The 26,254-nt window shown below is 33.3% G+C and overlaps 1 protein-coding gene and 1 long non-coding RNA gene across 3 annotated transcripts in view; one reads left to right on the forward strand and one right to left on the reverse strand.

Moving 5' to 3' along the window:
• LOC115241775 (nuclear receptor coactivator 7) overlaps positions 1–26,254 on the forward strand; it is a 63,560-nt gene that overhangs the window by 28,452 nt on the left and 8,854 nt on the right. The window contains 11 exon segments of the mRNA XM_029817707.1: positions 4,825–5,053; positions 7,905–8,062; positions 8,154–8,543; positions 8,645–8,842; positions 8,963–9,319; positions 9,411–9,565; positions 10,230–10,388; positions 11,140–11,306; positions 13,117–13,279; positions 16,507–16,735; positions 17,579–17,665. Coding sequence (XP_029673567.1) covers positions 4,825–5,053; positions 7,905–8,062; positions 8,154–8,543; positions 8,645–8,842; positions 8,963–9,319; positions 9,411–9,565; positions 10,230–10,388; positions 11,140–11,306; positions 13,117–13,279; positions 16,507–16,735; positions 17,579–17,665 — 2,292 coding nt within the window.
• Positions 3–7,128, reverse strand: LOC115241783. 2 transcript variants are annotated; one of them, XR_003884963.1, is made up of 4 exons: positions 6,576–7,128; positions 5,481–6,072; positions 1,909–2,144; positions 3–1,500 (listed from the first exon to the last, which is right to left on the reverse strand). It is a non-coding gene; the product is annotated as an uncharacterized LOC115241783 (long non-coding RNA). The 2 variants fall into 2 exon arrangements; XR_003884962.1 differs by having other exon boundaries at positions 1,909–2,151.

Genomic DNA, 26,254 nt, shown 5'->3' on the forward strand with positions numbered 1-26,254 from the left:
AAGATTCAGAGCGACTTTCTGATGTATTTTATATTCCAATTACAAAAGTTTATTATATAAAATTATTATTATAAATAATATAAAATAAAGATTAATATAAAAAATCGTTTGAATATTTACGATAAGGTCGATAACCCAAACGTGAATAAAAATACAGTTTTAACATAGAATAACAAGTGTTGCATAATATCATAAATCTTTCGAAGAACATAATCTTCTTTATGTAAGCTAAAATTCCCTCTATCTCTAACACGGTATTTTTTGGGAACCGTTATGTGACTATGAAGGCAATCGTGCATAATTTTCCGAAAACTTTCCTATGTATACGTTGATAAAGATACCGTTTCGTTTGAAGAAATATTTTTTTATGCTAAATATATATAAAAATGACGTAGTGTAGAACTCGTGCTTTTGCGTCTATCGAAACTGTTCCTTTGGAAGAAGCTGTACAAAATGTGAACGGGAGATTGCGGGTTAACCGCACCTATCACTCGCGCGTTACGGTTATCAACCGCAGTTATCAGCGCGCACGCGTGTTTCTCGACACGAGGTACTTCGGTATGAATTCCAATTACTTCGCCGTGCCTGGAGCCAGCTCACTCGCAGACTCTCGTTAGCGGAATAGTTTCTTCCTCGTCGGTCGCGTTCGTGGCGAAAGGTCGCCCCGAGTTCGCAAGGATCGTGGACATCCGCTATACGTTCCCTTGGAACTTCGTAGACGCGGGACGACACGAGATACAACTTGTCCGCATCGCTGGAATTCTAGAGCGACGTATATACATGCGAAGATCGCAGCCCGCACGATTCCCGAGACGACACACGTTTACATGTCGGACACCTTGTGTAGGATAAGTTTATAATGTTGAGTCTCGTTTCTCGAACCTTCCCATCCCTGTAACAGGTCTGATGTTTAGATCTTCGGTTCTTGTTTTATTTATCAAAGCTTTTCTGTAATCAAATAATAGATAAAAACGATAATAATAATTAATCGCGTGGTGCATGAAAAAAATGAAGCATAACACATATATTAACATATATTAATAATATTAACAAGTTCCGATATCCTTCTTTTTATTTTCTTATATTATATTATATTTTTTTTTCTGTTTGTGCGATAATCGTATTATACATTGTGTTCTCTCCACTTTGTTACTATCATGTCGATTGTCGATTTTGCGCAGATATATAAGTCCCCAGGGAAATTTCTCGATCGTACAGCACTCTAGAAAGAAAGCATCTTTCTCTTTCCTTCTACCTTTCTCTCTCTTCTAATCCTAATCCTAATCTTTTTCTAATGCGGCGCTTGTGAAAGGCTCGCTCCAGGGAACCGGAAGTCCGCGCGACATTCATCCGATGAGGAAATGAAGTTGCTGCACAAACTGCACTTCCTGATTCTCTTCGGAGCGAAGCGGAGCTCCGTGAGACCGGTCTAGCTTGTGATGTCATGGTGCATTCCACATTCCATTCTTTTCCAACTTAAATGGAAATTCTGTTTTTCTCCTGATGATGAACGAAATATTATTAGTTATTTAATTTGATCGGAATAAAATTAACTATTATTAACATTTCGAAATAAGTTCTGCAAAAACTTGATTAATTATCATATCTATAACAGTAAATATACACAAATGTTCTGCAAATATACATCTCGTTTAATTTGCTCTCTCTATTGATTCAACTGATGATTATCTCTAAATACAGTCGGTTGTGTTTTATATCGATGAAATTTACCAGTATTTCTCATAATGTTGCATATATTAATATTTTTTGATAATTAACACAAATTAATGTAACAGTAGAAAATTAAAATATTTTAAAACTTAAAAAAAAACGAGTTTATATTAACTTATGAGAACAAATTATATTGAGAATTATTTAAAAATTAATGATTTATATCTTTATAAATACATAATATCAGCGATGCACTTTTCGTGAACCACGTAATGTTAATCTGTTGGTTGGTCATCATTATCCGCCAGTCTTGGCAGCTGTTGGCATTATCCTGTTTGACGGTAGCGAAATCACTAATGTCGTAACGTAATCCCTGTGTCCTGATAATCACGGTGGCTGCAATCCCTGCTCTAATAGAACCCAGCTTATGTCGTCTATTTCGTCTGCCTTGCATCCAGTTGATCGATTAACGTCTGTAATCTGACAATCCCTCTTATCTTCCTCGAGCTAGCGACCTTAATGACGCTCGCGTACATGTTGAACAACAACACTTTCCAAGTTTCCGCTTATCATTTTATCAATTTTCAAGCGAAGTTCTAAAATGCGTGTTTGCCTTCGTATTAATATTACTGCAATTTTGAATTATGATAGGATTAATATAGAGAATTAGTTCTGGAGAAATCTCCTAAAGAGTTTGTAGGTACGCATTTTGTGTGCTTTCGCTTAACTTATCAAAGTAAATTTTCTTACTTAAAAGTTACATGATAGTTTTTAACTGAAACTTCTTAATCAAAATTACCACGCTTAACATAGTATTACTTAGCACAGTAAAGTATGTTGAAACGTGAATGGCAAAAATCTAACAGAATTAATAGAAATATTTTATTTCGGCGTAATTAATATATATGTATATAGCTTGTATGTGATGTATCACGTAGACGAGATTAAATGAAAAGTTTTATAATTACGAAAGATATTAATTTTGATGGCAAAATATTAATTTCAACGTTAAGATTAATTGTTGCATAAAAAGATTACTTTTTGATCATGAATGCAAAAAGGCGCCATCAGAGGCAGACTATTCAGTAATTTTCTAACTGTAAAGATAGGTAAACGAACGAGGGAGATCGAAAAGAGAGAGAAAGAGAGAGAGAGAGAGAGAGAGTTAAAATGAGAGGAGTAGAAAAATAGGGGCACACGAAGATGAGCTTCTCCCGCGCGAGAGACCTTTTGTGGTCTGGCAGTTCTCGTTCAACGAAAACGATGATGAAGATTATAAAGCCGCGGCTAAAAGACGCGGAAGCTGAAACAATAGCTATCTCTCACTCGCCTTCCTGCTCTTCGCGGTTTTAGAAAGCATCCCTCCTCTATCTCATCTCTCTTTTTTCTTTGCCTTTCTCGGCAGTTTCATCATTGCGATTTTCGCTTTTTGCCCGTTTTAATCGATCTCTCGTTTCCTCTTCCCGTCGCCACCCACGCGTCTAATCTCTGCCAGAAGAATGGTCGCTTTTTTTTTTGTTTGGTTGCACTACTATTAATGAGATACGAACTAAAGGAGAGGTCTTGAAAGGCTTTCTCTATCACTCGCCTGATATCGATTTTTCTATACTTATTTAAAATAAAAAATGTCAAAAATAAAATGTTAAGAAACAAAAACATTGCATATTCCGTTTTATTGAAACATTAATTTTTTATTAATCGTTTCTTTATAAGTTATAAATAATCAAGATAAAAATTATAAAAATGAATTGTTATTTTGAATAATCCCAGACAGAGGTTGTTTTAATAAAAGTTAATTTGTTGTTTAATTAATGATTGATTTTTTTTAAATGAAGAAAAGATGTTGAAATTCAGAGACTGAAAATGGAGAATGATAGAGAATGCAAATTTTCCGAGATATTTTTGAGACGTAATAAATATCAAGTCAAGAAAGGGAATAAAAATCACGTTTAAAAATTATTCTCATTTAAGACAATAAAGAAAATAGGACACTGCCACACACGATGGCAATGTATATGAGTTTTCTTAAAACATTGTAGATTTGAAATGCTTTGGAAATAAATAGTTTAATTGTTCGAGCGCGAGTAGCTTAAGCTCCGGGGAACTTCGCTGAAAAATGATAATAGCGAGGCAAGATTTCGGTGTCATGGCATCTAATGGAATTACGAGAGCACTAGGGAAGCGGTAGACAACGCGCAATTGGAGAGAGAGTTGAAGTGTCGCAGAATAATTAACGAATTTCCCGGCGGGACATAAATCGCGTTTTAAGCGTCGGAAACCCTATTTTCCGACGATGTTCGTGGAAAATGGCGAACTTTCCGACCGCGGGTGAGATTAGCGTCCTCTCGCGCGGGGAGAGACGAGCTTTTTAGTTGATTTATGCCGATCCTTTTCCCGGCGCTATTGTTCAAAGAGAAAGCGATCGCGACAAATAGCCCGATTAGTTCGCGCAACAGTATTACATCGCTCGTGTGCAGGTCGTTGCACACGGATTTGCATAAGAGACATACGAGCGAGCGTGACCTCCGCAACCGCGCAACCAAGGCTCTTTTTCCGGGAATTCAATTTTCTATCGTCCGATACTCTCTCGAACGCGTTTCTGTCAGCTTATGTAAATGAGGTTGATAGCCTCATGCGCACTATTGCGGACACATGTGTGCGAAAAAATGCATAGAAGACTCAGATGCATCCAGTAACAGAGATTTTATCAAGTGATTCTCTCACAGCGTCGTCTCGAGTATCTATATATGTATATATTTAAATACATTCCCGCGAATCTACGTGAATGCGTGGTAGAAAAGTGATAAAAGGGGATTTATTTAGAGATCAATGGTTAAATAAACACACGAATTTTTTTTATTCTTTATACATATTATATTTCATTAGAAATACCGTAGGCATTTTCGTTTGGCGTACAATAATAAATATATCTTCTAAATTATTATCACTTGCCATCCATTTTAATTATTATTTCATTAAAAGCATCGAATTAGCTTTGTAAACGCGGTGAAGAAGTGATATTTTTTCGTTGCTTGTGCACGAGAAAAACATATAAAAAAAAAAAAACATTAGACGCGCGAAGAAACTAATTCTTTCGAAGGATCACATTTCCTATTGAGATACTTAATGACATGTTTGCCTTCGTAATTACAGGTGGGCGACAGAGACACGCTTACGTCAGTGGCGGCGCGATTCGATACGACACCGTCCGAGCTGAGCAAATTGAACAGGCTCGGAAGTACTTTCATTTATTCCGGTCAGCAATTATGGGTCCCGACGAAAGGAGAAGGACGCTCGGGAGGCGAATCGACCACCAATGCGCCCAGCCCTGATCCTTGTCACGATCATGAATCCCAGGACGACTTACCACCCGAAGAAAAAGGTGAGCGTCATTTTATTCAGCCCCCCCCCCCCCCCTTGACATCGTTGAAGTATCATAGATTGTTTAGTCAAGCTCTTGAAATCTTTCTGAGTTTATATTTAACGAATAATTACATTTATAAATCTTAATCGTTTTATGTCGCAAATTTTAATTTGCAAGATGTTATAGTTACGGATTTAGGGCTCTGGAGAGGGAGAGAGAGGGATCTTAATTTTTAAACGCCTTTTGAAAATTTTAGAAAGTCTTTTTCCGAGGAAGTAACATAAATCTCTAGAAAAGATATATTATCGTTTAGTGAAAAAAAATAAAATAAAGCAGAACTTTATTTACGAATTATTATATACGTGCAATATATATTTCATAATTATTTACTAATAGAAACAAACTTTTGAAGGGGACAAAGATATGTTAATGATTCTGCACTTACCGTTTAATTAACGCTGGATTTTGCGAAGTAAAACAAGAGATTTGTTGATGACCTCTAAAGTGCCCATTTACATTAGGTACAGGGTTGACATATAGCTGTCCAGCTGTTGAGTTGTCGAAGGACAATACGCTCTTTTTTTCCCGTTTATGACGCAACGCACGAGGGCGTGCAATTAATGGCGATTTTATTCTTTTCCGTTTAGCTTAGCTGTTTCATCGACCCGTCGATATCCGTCCGAGATTCTGTATCCTGTTGCGCATTATGCTAATGCGCAAGACAGATTTAATATACGCGTAGCGACGCGGCATGAATAATGTAGCAGGATCCGGAGAAACAGCTACGCGCGATAGGCGCTAGAGATTGACTCATACGACTAGACACATAGAGAGAAAAGAATTTGGATATCGGTTATATTATCTTTATGTATAAACGAAATCGACCGCTTGAATGAATATTGATGCGTTATCACATCGCGCTACGTGTCTCCGAAAAATCGATACGTAGCGCTATTGTAAGTTAACACGCTTGCCTTTTCACGTTGTTTGCATTATGTCTTTTCCGGGAACGTGGGTCTTTCATACCTTTATTATCGCTGAAAATAAATAGTAGAGACATTCATTACGATATATTCGTGTGAACTAATCAGCTTAATTTAGAGCTTGAAACTGCGCATAATTTGTCAGAATACTGCGCATTATTTTTCGTATTTTAAAGATTATCACACTTTATTTTCAACTGACTTCTGAACAGAGAGAGAAAGAGATAGAGGTAATAGTTTTGTAAGAGAGAGAATCAATTTTTCAGAGAAATTATTTAATGTACATATTAAACTGATAAAAATTTGCATAAAAATAATTGATGTAATAATAAATGATTTAAATAGAATCTTAAGATATAAATTTTTAAAATATGATTTAATATATGAAAAAAACTTTTCAGAGGCGACATAAATAATTGTAATAAACATTTATGTAAAAAAATTTTCTGGTGCCTAATTATTCATAAATGATAGACAATTAATATTTATATTAACTCTTTCTCTCTCTCTCTCTCTCTTTTCTCTATTTAATGCGTATGGCGAATACGATACGAAACTCAATTCTTGACGTTACACAATTTTGCGATTTATTGCTTGGCTGTTGGTCCGTTTAGTGGGAACAATAGACAGAACAAATTGTTGCGCACACTTGCTCCAACTTGAGGTTTATTTATGTCTTCTTCGGGCGGAATCGCGCTTTGTCACCGCTGCTGCATCGCACTAGTTATTACCGCAGCACGAAACATGCACACGCGATCGCAACATTCGTACAATGTATGCACGGGTCGTCATGTTTTGCAACGCCGAGGGGATCGGAGGGAAGAGGACAGTGTCGAGCGCGATCGCGGTCTTACATCGTGGGCTTACATCTTTTGTAATCTGCGACTCGAATGGTCGACACGACGCGCACTACGAAAAACGCAATTACATCATAAAGGTAGTTTAATGTTACATATGCGTGCGCGTTATACAATGCATATTATATATAAGAATTATCGTTATCACGAAATGTATTCTTCCAAAAAGGCTGAATGACTCATTTTACTCAGATTGATAAAATGGCCAAAAAGAATAAGAACGTTTATTTATATATCGTTGAAGCCATGTTTTTAATGTTATTATAAATATTATTTTTTATTAAAAATTTTCTTGTTTAATTTTTTTAGTTTTTATATAAGAATATCTTACATTATCGATTTTGTATATAAACGAAAAAAAAAAATATTTATCGTAACTCGCGGACTTCGAAAATCCGACAAAAATATAGGTCATCTGGTATATAATGCTCAATCAGCTGATCGTCCGCAGCGCAAAGCGCGCGCATACATATGTTTCGCATTGCTCTACGTACGAACATAAGCTATAAGCTAGTATAATTATGTCCGACTGCGATGTCGTGGCGGATGAAACAGATGATGAAATTACTGATTCCGTCGAAATTATACATGCATATGTCTTGCGGCGATTAACGAGTCATATCGGAATTTTCTGGATGTGAGGTTAGGTTGAGCTCTCTCTCTGACGTGTGCAGGCGGGATTTGATTTAAGGAAGCATCATGACATACAAGTCTCTACGAAAACATTGTTAGATAATTGGCATTGTGTCTCTCTTAAAAACCGCAAGGCTTTGGATCTCTCTTCCTCTCTTTTAAAATTGTTATTGTCACATTGCTTGAAAATCAAGATACTGAAATATGCTTGTTATTATAATTCTTTTGTGATTATAAATGACTTATCTGCAACTGTTGCACTATAGATTATCAAAATATCAATGTCACTCTTTTCGTGTATAATAAATATATTAAAATGTATTTTTTTATATGAATTTTATAAAATGCATATTTCTACTTTACACTTATTTTCTGTAATGTTATTTGATTTTGCAGAACTTTTGGACAATCTAAGACCAGTATCACCAAAGCCAGGCCATATGGAACGTGTAAAGACACCTCTCGGAACTTCCAGTGGAACTACAGATGAAGATGAGCAACCATTTAGAGAAAGATTTCTGAAAATCAATGTTAGGCATATCACAGATGGCCAGGTATGCCTTTAGTTTTTAAAAATATCTATCAATTTTATTTGATAGTTTTAATAACTGAATATTTCTATATATATATAATATATTTTTTCAGGGTGTAGTTGGCGGTGTGTTGTTAGTCACGCCAAATGCAGTCATGTTTGATCCTAATGTATCTGATCCTCTTGTTATTGAGCATGGTGCTGAATCTTACGGAGTGATTGCTCCAATGGAGTTTGTAGTTAACGCTGCGATTTATTATGACATTGCGCATATGAGAGTCTCCCATACCGAGTCCGGTCATTTGGACAAAAAACCCGAAATTTATTACATGAAGAAACCCCAAATAGATAATCGTAAATGCCAATCTCCGGGAAAGGATGAGAATTTTCCTGAATTAGCGGGCGATGATAGTGAGAGTGTATGTAGCTGCGCAGAGAGAGATGGCGATGCTTTTCCAAAGGCCTTTGAGAGAGAACTTGTTACTCCCACCAATCTCCAAAGTGTAAGTATTCTTTTGCAATAGTATTGATATTTATTATGTAAGAGGCAAAGTATTAATAAATGAATAAAAGTTTTAATAAATGAATACATTGATTGTTGTAGGAGGAGAATTCAAATTCTACCAAAGATAAAGAGAAGGAGAAAGATAGTAGTGACAAAGAATTTTGCAGTGGCGGTCAAGGTAGTAGAACATTAGAAGAACGCAGACGTTCCATGCTTGACCATCATTGGGCAGTTCCTAGTAAAGATCGAACATTTTCCGTTGATGACGAACAACAAGATTCATTAAATTCTGATAAGGTGCTCATACTTTTAATGTAACAGAATTAATATATAGAATTAGTCAAATATAAGTAATTACAATTATATTGGTAATTACAATAAAATAGATAAAATCAATATAAACAATTATTGCAATAGATGGAACCAGCTAAATCAAATGCCATTCCCGAGGACGAAGAAGGATCTCTAGTCAAATTGTCGTGCCATGATTCTGGTATCGATATCCGTGATCCCAATCCACCTATTCCGGTAGTTCAGCCTATACCATCGAAAAAAGTATACTCAGATGCAGACATTGTCTTATCTTCGGACTGGGTCCCTCCGATAACGATAGCGCCAACGAATGTTACGAGCTCGTTAGAAGCCGGTCCTACTCCTATTAATGGCAGAAAGAAAGCCAGCTCGGTATCTTTTAGTTTGGAGAGTAATGCAGAGGAGCTCGAAAAGGATGAAGAACATAAGGAAGATGATAAACAAGAAACTCGAAGGAACAAGGTATACGTTTAAATTTAACATGTCCATTGTGTGACAACGCAGAATAATATTTTCTATAGATATATTTATTTAATTCGATACTTTTTTAAAGATGTTAAAACGTCTATCATATCCATTGTCCTGGATGGAAGGTTTAACCGGAGAGAAAGAAGATGAAAGTAGCAAATCCATCTCTGATAAGCTATCGAGCCTTCCGAACAGTGCGGATTCCCATCACTCTTCTGTTTTCAGCAAAGTTTTCTCAAGGTGAATAAAATTATATCACATTACATTGATACTTACTAACAAAAAGATCTTGCGTTACTCTTCGGAAATTACTTTAAATATACGTTACTTTTACAACTGCTTCTATCTTTTCACTCTTCTATTTATCTGTGTTACGAATGAGTAATGTTCCTGCAAGGAAGCGCATTTACTAAAAAAAAAAATCTTATCGTCGCGCTAATTTTTATTTTAACTTGCTTTTTGCTAACTTTTAGAATAATATATAGAATACAAATGAGGTTACTCACACATAAGCAGAAAGTTGTACCTTACGTACATTATATGTTATGTTTTTTTGCTATAAATAAAATTAATTTTAAAAGTTTATCTTTATGGCACAAGTAACAATAGCCTCATTTGTTGTACATAGCATATTAGCTTATAGAGAAAGAGTTTCTCACATATGAAAAGCATTACGGGATACAAAACTCGTGGAAGGAATATATATAAGTATGAAGGTACATTAAGAGATAATTAGTTTAGTTTTTCAAAAACTGAAAATTATTGCGTTGTTAATCATGACGAGAGAGAAACTTCAAGATGTTTATGCTTACATTGCTTGCGATACAAATATAGATATTTATTAACGCTTTAATATCATTTCTGATATAACTAACAAAAAATATGTAATGGTGGTGGAAAAAAGCTCGCCGATCAACCTGGTGAGTGACTTTAGCTCCGGCCTGTTTGCTAAAACCCCCAGCGAAGAGAGTGGCGGTAGAGCGGGTGGAACTCCTCCGCTTACCGCCTCTTCTCTCTCTCAGGACTTCAGCAATTTCTCACCTGGTCCAGGAGGCCTTATTGGGTGAGTCTGGACCCGACATGACCTTACATTGTTGTATCCCCTTCTTCCCGCAATCCTTTCTATTTTTATTCGATCTACTTGATCAATTTCGTATCTGTACTTATCTATTCGTGAATGTTTTATTTCTGTAGAATTCTCTCTCAATATTATAAATGTCAAACAAATACTTTGCATTGATTAAAGTTGTTAATATTATAAATATTATAGGAGAAATTATATACATGTATATATGGACAGTTTTCAGCAATTATATAAATTTTACAAATATTCCGAGGATTCTACAGTTAAAATGCTTTTACCCCTCACACACTTTCTTTTTTTTCCATTGTTTCTTGAGTTTCAAGATACTCCGGGATTGAGGGCTCCTGCTTTCAGGTAAATTATACTGTTTGCCAAAGATTCAGCAATAGACACTGCTGTTGCTACTCTCCAGATCGCTTACAGCCAACACATAATCAATTTAACACAGTGTTTAGTACTCTCAAGCAGCCATATAATTTATTATTCTCTATGTATACTGGATACACTTTCTGATTGTTAATTCCCATTGTTATTAATGTGTATTTTATATATATATATATATTACTTCTGAACTACAAGAATGTGTAAATTAAATATATAATAGCGCAATAGGACATTTTTGATAGCTGTCTAACATGTACTTGTCGTTCAAAAGTTTTTGTAATGTTGTTCCATGAGAAGAAATTTTCTTTTCTTTTTTATAACGTCATCTTTTATGAATTTTTTTCAGACGTTCTTCCGTAGGTACCTTTATTAGACAGCAACCTTTAACATCCTCTGGCAGCAGCAGCGTCGACAGCAGTCGAGGTAGTAAAACTTCGACAATGGCGCCACGATTGGATTACCGCAGTATGGTCTCGGTCGAGGATATGCCAGAATTATTTGTGAGTTTCGACAGTAAGTATCGCTATTGCACATATAGAGACATATCCATAATCTATTTCATGTTCTTATTGGAATGGATAGTCTAATTATTGTGAAGACATACTCCAACAGAATTTCCTTTCATACAAAATACACTCATTATTGTTACATTTCCATATATCATTGATATTAGTATCGATTAGTTATATACGATGCAAAGAAATTAATAAATGATAAGGATGATAAACGGGATTAGTAGGTGTATCATGCACTGCACTCGCCCGAAAACGCATAGATAGCTTTTTAAACAGTGTTGTTTTGCCAGTTTATTGCTCCCGTCTCAAGATTTCGAGCGCTTTTGGCTATAAATTATTATAGAATTGTGCAAAAAATGATTTTTCATATTTTCTAAATTCTAAATTTCCTTTTATATCGCCAGATAGATTTGGAATTGATAACCAAATGCGCTTTCCTTGGTGTACGATAAAGTAGTTTATCATTGTTTTAGATTATCACATTGTTTACCATTGTCAATTCTATATGCCACTTCACTGAAATTATAACTAAACTATATATCGCTTTTCTTCGATATATAGGACATTTTATCGTGTATTTATGGACAGAATAATATTAAGTCAAATGGCGCGGTGTTTTATTTTATATGAATTAATTCTCCATTTGATAGTCAACAATCTTAATTTATATATATATATATTTCAATAAACAGCTCTCTCTCTCTCTTTTTCTCTCTTAACGGAAAGTTATAACTCAACAAGCATTTTTTAACATCTTTTTACAAACAGAACATATAAATACATTTCTAGAATTTTGAAACCCTTTGTGCCGCATTGCATGTAGCGAACGCATCTTGTTTGCACTATTTAAATAATAACTTTTTAATTGCAACTTAAAATGCGTGTACTTACATGTTAATCTCTTCTAATAAACTGATAATCGGATAATCGTTTTAAATCAAACTATCTTTGCAAAATGTGATATGCTCGATTATTATGGACGTTAGTAGTAATCATTATATATTTCTCTGCATTAATTGCTCAATTATCTCTTTATCTCTTTCTCTCCAGTAATATTTTATCCATTTCAGATTAGCACAACGGGTTTCATTATTTAGATAGCAATAGGTTCATACTAATGCAGTAATGTCATTTGTTTCTGTTGTCCCTCTAGTCCAAGCACCTAATTTTCCCGAACTCGAAGGCCTGGGTAGGTTCATACAGTATTAGCTTGCTCTTCTCCTCGTGTCACAAATCCCCATTTCTTTATTTGCCTCTTTGTTTTGTCGAATATCCAACATGTTTCTGTCTATTGACGATTTTATTTCCTGTCATGCATTGAACATGATTTGCGCAACTTTACACATAGCGGTTACACTATGTGATAACCGTTATTATATCACTGTAATGGTTATTATTCTATTTCATCACCATTTCTTGCTGCACGTATATTTTATATAAATATAATCGGATTCTTCTACAATATATCTATACAATTGCTATTCATGCATTATGTCTATCATCCTTGTTCTTTTCACAGAATAATTCTTACTCTGACACTGTCTTTTCACCTTGTTTGTGATAATGTGCTTGCCTCGTTTTCCAAGACTTATTCGTATTTTTGACCTATTTGTGTATTTGCGTATGTGATCCTCTCACAATTCGGACTTCTTATCGTAACAAAACTTGTTTATTACGATGAATCGCACATATGTTGTTTAGATTCGCGGACTATATCGAACGTATAAAGATAAATCCGTCAATTATGCAACTCTTATTAATTAATAAATACTTGACCTATATTGATAAACGCTACTCGCATTATACAGAGCTGATCCCACGGCCTGCACGTTCTTGCGAAGATCCACCTTTGTACCTGAGGCTACGAACGGGAAGACCAAAGGATAAGAAAATACCGCGATCGACGCCAATTATGAGCTATGGCAAAAAGAAATTGCGTCCCGAATATTGGTTTAGCGTACCACGTAACAGGTAATCATTTTTCACATTATGATATCTCGATACATCGTCTTAGTTATTGTAATTCGATATGTAAGATACAGAGGAGGGAAGCGAAGAAATGCGAGAGTGTTATTAGTGGAGGAGCCATTCGAGTTTAAAATTCTGATTTTAATCATTTAAAATGTTTATAGCCTCTTACAAATAGTACGTAATAAATTTTACAATCTTAAGAGATGTAAAAAATTAAACAATATCTTAAAATAATATTTGATTGTTTGAATAAATTAATTATTGAAGATTTTTCTGAGATAAGATTCGTTACGTTTGTGCTTAATAGTTATAATTTTACCCTAAAAATTTAAATGTATAAAGATAAATTCTAAAAATCTCTAAAAACTTGGAAAAAGTCAATTCTAAAAATCATGTTATAACACTTTCGACATTATCATGATTTTTCGATGCTTCTCTCGTTCTGACTATTATCAAGGCTGTCATGTGTAAACCAGGAGAACCAGAGTTCTCTTTGGCATTTGTACATTCCTGAAACCTATATTTATATCGAGACTGTTGTTCTTTTTTTATTTTTTAACGACTAACGAGTTGTCGCCGAAAAACGAGTTACAGACGCTGCATTGTTCGCGATAAGTCATGATCACTTGATCGTGCCAGAATAAATATTCGCCGAATGCTGTTTTTTCGGGCAGAAACGCGCCGGTAATTTTCCTTCGAGCGAAAAATCTCGCCGCGTATTATTTTTGTATATATGGTCGACTCACGCATACATCAACGAAAAGCGGCATCCAGAATGCGTTATGACCGGACACATGTTTCACGTCGCAAAATAGCTTTTCGCCTCTGCCGCCGGATTTTCTATTTATACGCTCGTTGACGCTTGATCGAGCTTTACTGAGCTTTGACTGCCAGTGTTTTTCTTGCTTCAAACTTGTTAGACGTGTGTTTAAAAATCATTAGAATATGTATTTTGTGTTAGAAATATAAACTTACAATTAGTAAAATACATATACTACATGAAAAGTAAAGGAATATAATAATTTTTGGACAAATAATACGTAACTTACATTAATTTTTTTTTTTATAATCTCCCTATTTTATACCTTAAAAAAATTAAGTGAATATGTCATAGCTTTAATTTGGAAAAAAAATATGTCTCTCTCGTTTATATAGTCTGAAAGTTGTTGTTTAATTAAGATAGTGATCCCCAGTTCTAAGAATTTCGAATCACAGTCATCTATATATATATCATGATATCATGGTAAATCTCGTTGACAGCCATTTCGAAATGCCACTTATTTACAAATATCAATCGCTTCCCAGTATTGCGGTTGTATTGAGTTGTAAATAATTAAGATCGTTCTTGATTGAGCACTCAGCTGGATTAAGATCTATCGAGAGCGATCTCGTTTCCACATGCCAATTTACATTCTCGGTAATCACGTTTTTATATCTTATTTTCATCAGATAAATTATAAAGTTGCCAAAAATAATAATCTTATTAACACCTACAAGTGTTTCGAGAATAAAATCGACACGTTGATATCGGCTAATGTGATAGACTAAATGGAAATCTCTCAAGCTGTTTTGTTTAATATCCAATTTTATATAAACCGACGCTGATGTACCTCTTTCTATATATCATATTACACGTTTTAAAGAAAATTATTTTTAATATGTTTTATTAACTTATTAAACTAGTAATTGTAAAATAACTGATTGCCGTTGTATGAGAGAGAGAGAGAGAAAGATTATCGTTTTTGAAGTTTTATTAATTTTTTCCACTAAAAGAATAACAAAAATATTTTTAAACAGAATTAACAAGTTTCATATTAAGTATATTTTTTGTATTTTTATATATGTATTTATTATAGTTATTAATATAAAAACATGTTTATTTGTCTACTAATTTTTTAATTTTTTTACAATGTTGTTGTGCTATCTTTGTTAATCAAAATATCTTTCTCATATCTCTTTTGTACATAGAATGTGAGGAAATCTTAAAATGAAGATAAGAGTTTTATAAATAAAAAATTTAACAGTATGTGATAAAAATCAAATAAAAAAATATTGAAGTAAGAAAGCAGATTATCGAGATTAAGGTTTTACATATGGTGAATATATTTACTACAAAATACTATTACATGCCATATACGTTCGACATTTTGATTCGCGTAATAAATCGTTTATAATAATGACGTTTAATAATAAATTTTAACAGAATGTTAAAATTTATTATTAAACGTTTTGTATCAAACTATTTTAGTAACTGACATAATCAGAGACTAACTCTTCGTATCGATTCAAAACCAGATTAAAGAGAGATTTTTTTTTTATGTACGACGAAGTAATGAAAATAGAATTTGTTTTTATCGCATTTTTGTTTTGAAAACTTTTACAAAAAAAAAAACTTTCGAACGGTAAAGACTGAAACATGCTCAGTCAGCGCGATATGTGCGAGTGTGATACAGTGATATATGTTCTGCGTTCCGCAGCGCGTATATACGAAACAAGAGTGCAGGTGTACCAAGCGAATCAGCACGTGACATGTATAACGAGTCTCGACATTCGTGACGTACCTGGTAGTCTTGTTCCGTGTTTTTTGCACGTTCTCCGGCGTATTCCTACGTATTCGCATACATCACGGGTGTCGCGTGTATTCTGTCAAAACGAGAGGAAAAGATTTTCTTATAAATGTCTAACACACGGTCTCGTGTGCGGAGTTAAACAAAAAAAAAAAAAAAAAAATCGGATGACAGCAGGGATCTTTGAAAAAAATTGTCAGGAGGTTAGAATCGGTCTCTGATAAGCTGATAACGACTGCTACTCCGACATTTTACGCGAATTGCGGATAATTCTCGCGTTCCGTTGTGCGATCAGCTGGCCGTGTTGTTCGGAGCCGCTGACGCGCATCGTCTGTCGCGTCCTCGAGAAATTATATCTCTCTCGTGTCGCGCGTTATCGTTCCTTTCGCCTTTAACGGTAGTTTACCGTGCGGTTGCATGGCTATGAATTGGATGAACGCGGTCGTGATGAATACGTTCAACGGTATGATGGATTTTATTTACAACCGACACGTGAGAAGAGCGATGACGAACGTGATGCCCATCGTGCATCGCAGGTAACGCTCCGCGTTTGACAAGTTTACGCTTGATGTCGAAGGACGCTAATTTGCGTAGCATAAACGGCAGTTTCCTTTTTTTTTGATAACACGATTGATATATTCTCTTTGTCTTTTTTTACAGAGTGGACGATCTGTATAGGTTTATTCACGCGTGGGTGCCGAATCTCTACGGCGAACTGGATGAGAATTACTGGCGGGAACGCGGCTACATTCTGTCCGACACCGACACGGACCTGTCGCCGGAATTGTCGCCCCACGAGAGCGGCGAGGGCGCGGATTCTACGGAGGAGAGTAAAGCTCGCGACGGACAAGGCGATGACATCACCGAGTTGACAAGGGAGTCCTGGGAGGTGAGTACCTTGTACTCTTTGTATCTTGGCTGTCCCAATAAGCGAATTGTATGCGATATTGATGGGTTGGAAGAGCGACGGAAATTATTCATAAAAAGATTTTCTTTTTATGATTCTTTTAGATAACATTTAGGTAGACTTTGTTATAAACATCTAATTTAAATGAAGATTAAAAACTCTGGACTTTGGTCTGTGATAAAAATGAATATATAATAGATTTTTGATTGTAATTATCTTTTCGAACTTTGATACGGTTTATAAGACAACTATTATTATATAATTTACTGCTTAAAAAATTTCTATATTAATTAGAAATTAGAATTTACATCTCTCACGTTAACGAAAATATATAAAGTGAAAAATTTTTGAGTTACCGCAAATATTTTGTCGGCTTTTATCTAAAATTTTTACAGAAAAATTGATTTTAAACTTAATATAAAATATATAATACGTATGATCTTAATTTTTGCAATATTATATAATTTTTATTGAAGAAAGAAAAATTATATGACTTCTGATGTTTTCTTTGAATTGCAATGGTCTGCATTTTTACAATTCTTGCAACACCATTCGTATTTATTTTTTTGATAACCCGATCCTCGTGTCGACTGGCTATCAAATATCGTGCTGAGATACGCCAAACATTTCGCGGAATTTATCGTTGATAACATCAAAGTCCGCTTGATTTGGCTCTCGATATTGGTTACGACTGTCGTCGCGTTGAAATGCGCTGTTTCTACCGATTTTCGACGCGAGGATCGTGAGGTTCTTAAAACCTCGACCTCGACGATGTCGCGACCGAGAACATCTGCTAAAGACGGCCGATTGTTGATTGGCCGACAGTTGATCAAGGCCCCCTACGTAAAGCTGTACAGCATCCTGAAGACTTCGAGCACATCGGCCGATTCCGAGCAGATCCAGGATTCGGAGGTATCGATTAATCCCTACCTCCTGCCCGGTGATCGATATCTATCATAGGCACCATAATTGCTCGATGTTGAACAATGCACCTTTTAGATAACATTGCCGCACCTTAGACCCTTGTTAAAACTCTCGGATGCACCTGACACGATGTTGCGACCGTGTCTACTATTTTGTGTTTTTTCTTTTTCCCTTTTTTTTTTAACCGCTTTACCCGCTTCGATGATTCGTATATCAGTGCATTCGACCACGACTTATATTACATACATTAACTATCACGAGAAAATAGTTTGTAGAGAATTCCTTAAAACCTCTTTATTCACATTCTCCATAATGTATGGACATTGATAAACAGATAATATGAGAGAAACTTTCTCCTCATTAATAACGATTAACTCTTTGCAGTTGAACCTTATTTGAAATAGATTTATCTTACGGTTCTAAATAAATCGCACATCACTGTCGAAAATAGATTGCATGCATCTGTCTCTCTTCGGCGTAGAATATATTTGACTGGAAAACCTAGATGAATGTGCAGCATGCACTCATTCGATACTCTCTAACTCGCGCATGCACATAATATTTTTATCGTATCGCATTGTTATTACCGTTTCTCTTTCCTTCTCTCTCTGTTTCTCTTACCGTATGTTCCAGTATTTCCTTTTACGACTTCTCGTGGGCTCCTATCATGACTTGATTAAATACTTGCAGAACGCACTTTCCATATTCAGCCCGATTCTCACGACGGGGAACAATTTCATGCAAATCGATATCGCGTTGAAGACGATGAGAATTATCGATTTCAAGGCGAAATGCTAATTGTGATAGAGAACAGCATCGCATTATTGATGTATGCGTCTGGACTTGAGGCGGAAAACTTTGTTAGCATAAATGTAGAAGTGGAAAGTGCGTTTTTATTCTCTTAAAAAAGATATATCCGGATAATAAAACTTGATTTCTGTTTATTATTAAAAGATCATTAATATTAATGCTTACAGAACGATATATGATAAATATTGCAAACTTGCGTACGCAAAAGAATGAAGTTTGGACATACGAATGCCGCGTATGCCTTGCGAAATATAACAATGTGTATATTATAGATCAACTTGTGTCGCAGGAATCATACTCTATGAACTGCTCCGGCGCTTGCATAATGGTGCGATGCATTATTGATGAGAATTGACACAGTCGGTGTAAATTGACACAGATGTATCAGATACAATATTTCTTGGGAGAATATTTCCGCGCACTCGTTGTTTATGACATACAGAACATACGCTTTTTTTTCTTCGTTTTAAGAGGAGATGGCAAAATTAATCGCATCTGGACATATTACGCATGATGAGAAACTGAGAAAATGTCATATCTTTTTTATTTTTTACATATTGTCGTATTTTGCGAAAAAGATAAATAGAAGAAATTAATAAATGCTTAAATTTCGATAGAAAAAATAAAGTAAATAATTACATTTCCTCCTACATTCATAAATATCTCAGGATAAAAGCAATTTATTCTGAGATATTTATACCAAAAAAAACTATGACGTATACTGATCATAATCACATATCGATTTCAGATAACAAAAATTGATTTCCTAAGATTTATTGTAAAAGTATAAAGGCACAAAAATAAATAATAGAAATTGCGTCACCATGCGATATTGGCATAAAAATAATTTTTAAATGCAGCAAAAAATACAAATATATTAGAAATAATTCAAAGAATCGATAAAAATATAAAAAATGAATGCAAAAAGTTAATGAATATCTTCGAAGTCGTTCAACATTTTTTGGAAAATGAAAAAAAAATCACGTTATTATTGATATAACAAAAGCGAATAATCCAGGCGTATTCACAATTAGAGAAATATTCTGCCTTCAAATTCTTTGCGATCTCATCGTTTAAAAATAAAATACTAGATGCCAAACGTGCATGCTCTCTTTTATTTTTAGATGCTCACGCGATGTTCATCATTTAAAGCACGGCATAATTCACCATTAAAAATTCGTCTCAACTCAAATTTCGTTTAACCATTGTTATACACAAAATACACACAGTATATTCCGTACAAAACTTTCCACACTCGCAAAAATACACGCCTGAAAAAGTCATTAATTTTGTACATCGAATAATTCAAGATGAATAGTTATACGCTTTCAAAATTAAAGGAAAAAATTGGAAGAAATTTTACAACCGATCAAAAAAATAAAAAAAAAGAATTATGAATAATCTAGGTACACGGTTTAACATAGAATAAGTATAATAACATTTCAAATAAAAAGAGATAGCGAATTTCTTGATTTTTATTGATAAGGAGGATCAATCCCATTTAACATTTTGAATGTTTTTTTTTTTTTTTTTTTTTTTTTTTTTTTTTTTAAGTGGATGTTTTATGGCATAGAAGATATTTTCCAAAGTGAAATTTTTCTTTATTAGACAGACCGTTTAAGAAATTTATGATCACGAAAGATTTAAAACAGGCTGCTAGAGCACGTGCTGCGCAATCGAGAATGCGCAGTCGTCCGAAAAGCCTCTGCCCAAGAATATGCGTCGCTCTTTTTCTTCTCCCCCCCCCCCCCCCCCCCCCTCTCGCTCTTCGTCGCTTATATGAATGTATTAGATTTACATCGAAAGCTCCAGTCTTGCTGTAGTCCTCGCAAAGTAAAGCTCGTATTATCGAATGAGTCGTACAAAAAAGATACATAAATAATATCGGTTGACATCACGGTGCGCGGTAACTACGTTAAATGATTTAACGCATTTTTGATTAATTTATTGATTAATAAAAATTGATCAAGAAGTTAAAGAGTTAGTAAAAACGAATGCTTACAGTGGTAATTTTTCAAAGAATATTGTAATTACATATACAAAGGTGAAAATATATTTTTTCTTTTTGTAACTTGCTTGTGCGTGCCGGACTTTACGCTTCTTTGGAAGAGTTTCCGACAGTTTGAGAAATTTATAATTCATGTGTTGAAATATAATGTAGACAAATTTCACGGTTTTCCATTTGTGAACGAAAAATAGGAACAGCGAGAAAAAGTGCATCGACCCGATTTTTAGTGCTCATCGAAGATAACAGAGATGCCTAGGTCAAAAATGCCGAATCCGATCTCCAAGATCATCAAGAGATTCTTGAAAAAGCAAACGAAGGTAAAGGTCAGAGTTGAGATGATCATACGCGCTTTTTAATCGCGCTCACTTTTGTACGCGGAGCGAATGTGTCCGATTATGGAATTGTCAGGAATGCAGTTTAGAGTTACGTAATATGTAAACATGTTTCTCTCTGAAAGCCCGGTCGTATCGGAATATCGGATTTACATTGACCCGTACCAGGCGTTATAAAATCACAATTTAAGATCTAAATTGTTAGCGCGAAAGTTTCTCTCTCTCCTAAATCGAGATTTTACAGCAAGCTTATTCTCGAATGAAAATTATTATTATTCTGCGGTAATAATAATAATTCGGTTCAAATATATCGAAGAGTATGCAATATATTATAAAAATAACAATTATATATTGTGTATATATATTCATATATATATATATATATATATATGATTGTTATTTTTATAATATATTGCGTACTCTGCGATATATTTGAACCGAATCGTTGTTGCCAAAAAGAAAGATATATAGAATAAAATGTGTCAAGGTAAATAAATGCTTGTTCATGATATTTTTTTTGCCCGCATAATACGCCATAAATGATTTCAACAATTCGCGAATACATATTTGCGTACATCCATTTATCTATCTATTTCACATAATTTATACACTAATAGTTCGAAAAGAGCAACTATTTATATAAGGTGTGTATTTACAACCGGTCTTTAATTGAGTCTGTATAAGCTCACTTTCACTGAACTAAAGAGACCGTTACTGCAAATCGTGCCGGAATCAGCTTCTATTTAAGCTTCGAAATGTGACAAATCAGTAATATTTATTATTGACTATAATTTGCATTTTAAGAAGGAACTGGACGGATCAACTACATTGAAAGTTAATAATAAATATAATACATTTCGAGATATTCATGAATTTAACATTGCGCACACACAAAGCACTTTTAGACTTTTAAAATATAAAATTAATAATTAATTTGTGAATTAAAGTAAAGATTTCCCCTATGAAATATAATTTAATCTCAAAATCGTAAATATTATCTTATATCAAACTAACTTTTTTATAGTGACTGTACCACGAAAATTTTATAATGGCTATTTGATATCTCCAGTTCTTCTTTAAATAGGTAGATGGAATTTAGAGACAGAAAATTTTTCGAACGAAAAAAAAGGAGAAATGTACAAAAGCAGAAAATTTAGAAAATTTTCTAAATTCTTTTCTTTTCTAAATTCTTCTCGTTCTTTCGTGAAATCAGTTCTTCACAATAGGATATATCTTCACAATAGGATATATTTTTATAATAAGAAATCAATTCTTCACAATACGTCATTCAAACAGATTCGAAAAATTTGAGAGAGAGAGAAAGAAAATGGGTGCTTGACAAAACATTTGTAATTTATGGTAGAAAAAGATTTAGGTGCAGTAAATAAATTTAAAATGTGAAAGTGAGAGAAAAGGAGAAAGAAAGAGAAAGACCGATATAATTGTTAAAATTGATGTTAAGAAAAAAATTTAATTATAAAATTTGATAGATAGTAATTATTTAAATATGCAGAGATTTTTTTATTCTATAAAACAACAAATAGGATGAATCATTCTTTAGTTTTAAATTATATTTTTTTCAACTTTTTAGACAGACGGGAATATAAAGAATAAATTTGGAGAAAGTATAGGCTATTTGGGAGGGAAAGTCGAAAAATAGAGGGATATTTGGGAAAAGAGAAAATGAAAATTCTTATAAATATAAGAAATATTTATTCATTTTTTTCTACATCAGTCTCCATCAGTATCTATGCACTTAATCCGATGTTTAACAAGTTTATAAATTTTATTTTGAAAAAGAAATTCGATTTATTACAAAGCTGTCTCAACACTCTCCTTAATCGAATAAACTTACCACTTCATCAGTTGTGATATGATTCTTTTGAATCAAATTTCGAGCTATCTAAAATTGACTTTGAAATTGAAGATCTTTCTCATCATCATGTACATATATATATTCGTTTTTAAAACTTTGGTCTCATTTATAAATATGAAAGACTCGAGTAGTTGTCACTACTTGTTGCTGCATTTAGCAAATAATCAAGTATCATCCCCTGCAATTAAAAAAACGAATAATCATTTATTTCTTTTTTGCTGCGAGTAAATAATGGAACACTCACTTAAAAAATATTAAATATTTCACAAAAGAGAAAGTTAACACTTGAAAGTTATACTGACAATGAGCATACGCTAAGATTTTGAGATTATTTTTCCTTGTAGCAAGAAATGTTGCCATTCTATTAAATTAGAAAACAAAAATATTCTTTTAATTTACTTTTGACTTTTTTTCTTATAATATTTCGCGAAGTTTCTTGAATTAAATCGTAACAATATGTTTGTATGAAGCTTATGATCACCGCTGGTTATAAATTTTATACAAAATCTAAAGTTTATTTTTTGCTTGTTCATTGATGTGCAGCTAAATTGATGGTTAAAATAATATCTGACATATATGATATAAGCAGTCATCGCGTAAGAGCAGGTCTAAATAAGAAATTGGCACAGCGTTAAAGAAATGAATCTACCGTGAAAACAAAACTGGATATATTTATCTGCGATAAATTTAATCTCGAAACTTTTTGGACAAAGATTATATGCGTATAATCACAAATGACATTACTGCTTATATCACATAAGACGGATGGTTTTTCGTGGAAAAAATTTATTTCAAAACATTAATCTTTTTCTTGTTGCATATGAATGACAGAATAACGCGGAAGTAAATAATAAATTTTGTCATCAACTTACATCTCATATACTAAGAATCGACTTTTCTTTGGCTTGCTATCTTAACGAATGCATTAGAATATGTAACTTTATTTAATATTATTAAAATTAGAATAACGCATTCTATTATTATTATTGTTGTTAGACCTACATAAATTTGGGAATCAATAATTGCGATAAAAATGCTACTTTAACCGAGTTATCGAAACAATCCAACAAAACTGCTAATTCTAATCAACTTAATGAATTCCTCTTTTTTTTTAAATATGTAGTTCTATCTATAATATAGAAAAAAAGTTAATTACAATCTTGGATTAATGCTAATTACATTGATTTTTTTATGTTGCTTCCAAATGTTGGGTTCAAAGTAAAATGAGTGCGTATTTTCGAATTCATACATCATGTATTTTACTCTACATTGGCTTAATTAACAGCTCGTAAACTGGTCTTTCATTTAGTGCGAGTATGACAATTATTCGTGATGTTCACATTTGATCACCGTTTTGAGCATCCTTTTTGTAGACTGAAAATTTTTATTTCACTTTTCTTTTTAAAATCTCGACGGCTTGTGACATGTGCTCTCTATATTATAGATAGACAATCGTATATAACACACTTTTTACATTTAAATATATGTGTATTATTATAAATGTATCATTTTGTTCAAAATCCCTTCCAGAGATTATTTTTGTTCACGAATCAAGATAATTTTTTGATATGTCTTCAATTTAACGAAATTATATTATATATATTTTGCGTACATATATAAGAATCTATTTTATATATATTTTTCTTAGAATATCGCGGAAAAGAAAAATATCGGAAAATTTAATTAAAATTGTGAATTTTTATTTAATATTCTAAATAATATTTAATTTTTTTTTTCAACGATATTCTATGAATCATCACTTGTGTTTTTCTTCGTGCAATAAGAAAACGCGATTACTATTGTTTTTATTTTTTCATCAAAGATAGTCATGTAGACATATAACGATTTAAACATTCTATATTTATGGCTGGACAAACTTTTAAAACATAAATTTTATTTCTCTTCATAAAAATATCTATATTTTTTTATTTATGAGTATAAAGCAGAAAAATAAAACGTAATACTTATCTTAATATATACAATGTTATAGGAAAGATTATATATGATTTCGATGTAATTGTGTTTGATTTAGAACAATAAAATGACGTAAGCTATATAATTAAATCTCATAATAGCTGTGTTCTGTTTAGGAATGTTGTGGCATAATAAAAACATTAGGCTCAGCGTGAAGCGGCATTCGAGAGTCGCAGACTCATTAACTTTCATATTTATTTCCCGTCCGTTATCTCGGTATTATAAAGGAAATCGACGGACGTTTTCACGCCGCACGTTTGTCAATAACGATCGCAGTCACCCTTCGCAATCTTTTGATAGCCGTTTCCCGATCGCCTTGAATAACTAACATTCGCGACTGGCTTTTATTGCCTTTTACGAACTTTCCGTGTGCAATATGATCAATTTTTTATAAAGAATTTCAGATCGTCCAATAGCACAATTTATTCGTAAAAGACGTTTTATATTGTATTTTATGATAATTATATGATAACACGAAAGAAATTAAATTTTTATCGATTATATCGCATAACTTAAATAATCTTGTGATATTAAAATATTTTAACATATATAAGGGCCGAGCATGAATGACGATTCACAATTTATATTTAAGTTTCAATAGAATTATTACATTTTGCAAAAATATACAATTTAACGGATAAATAAATATAATAATAAAATAATATATATGTATTACAATATAATGTATCTAAATATTTTGATATATACATTTTCATACATAGAGAGAGAAATTGACACACATTAGAATATTGGACTTATATAATATCTTGCAGTCATAATATTAAGCAACATTGTGCGAAATTATATAATTTTGCTCAACTACACTTATGACATAAACGTCCGCTGTACCCACGCATTATGTCCCGCGATGACACTCCTCGCTTAGCAAACTGCCAGGAAATTTCGATTAGTGGATAGCCGGTTCGCAATTGAAATCAATTTATAGGCTCGTTCCGTAACGAGTGATCTATATTTCGCAATTGTTGCGTAGTCACTGGATTCCGTTTTCGCTTCGCTTTGATTTTAATTAAAATACGATTAAAAAACTATTAGATACACATGAGCCGGTCAGATTTTTTTCGCCTATAATAATAAATAACGAAGAATACATAATGTATGAGGCTGAAATCGTCATCAACAGATACGAAAATTGGCATTCAATGTTTTTTCTCATCTCTGATTGATGGCGACATGTCTCGCCTGGTACAAAGCGAATTACGCATAAGATTAGCATATGTAAACGTGGTCCGACACAATCATGTTTGTATCACAATAATCGAAGTGAATATATAGTTACGAATACTCGTTAGACCATCGTTTTAATTTTTAATTCACCTTAAGTTAATATTCATCCTTTTTAATCGCGGAAAATCTTCATCCAGAGAGATAAAAGCAACACACAAATAGAAACACACAAAATAAGCGATTGTATTTATTGATGGGATGTTTATAATTATCCATCAATGTAATATTTTCTCTTTTCTGAATTGCTAATCTAGATCGTATAATTTTGATATCGATAAGACAACATCAAACTTGTATTTAAGCTTATTTTTTGTCCATTTTGTTTAAATTAT

Source organism: Formica exsecta, unplaced genomic scaffold (genome assembly GCF_003651465.1).
Source record: "Formica exsecta isolate Colony F162 unplaced genomic scaffold, ASM365146v1 scaffold51, whole genome shotgun sequence".
Lineage (NCBI taxonomy): Eukaryota > Metazoa > Arthropoda > Insecta > Hymenoptera > Formicidae > Formica > Formica exsecta.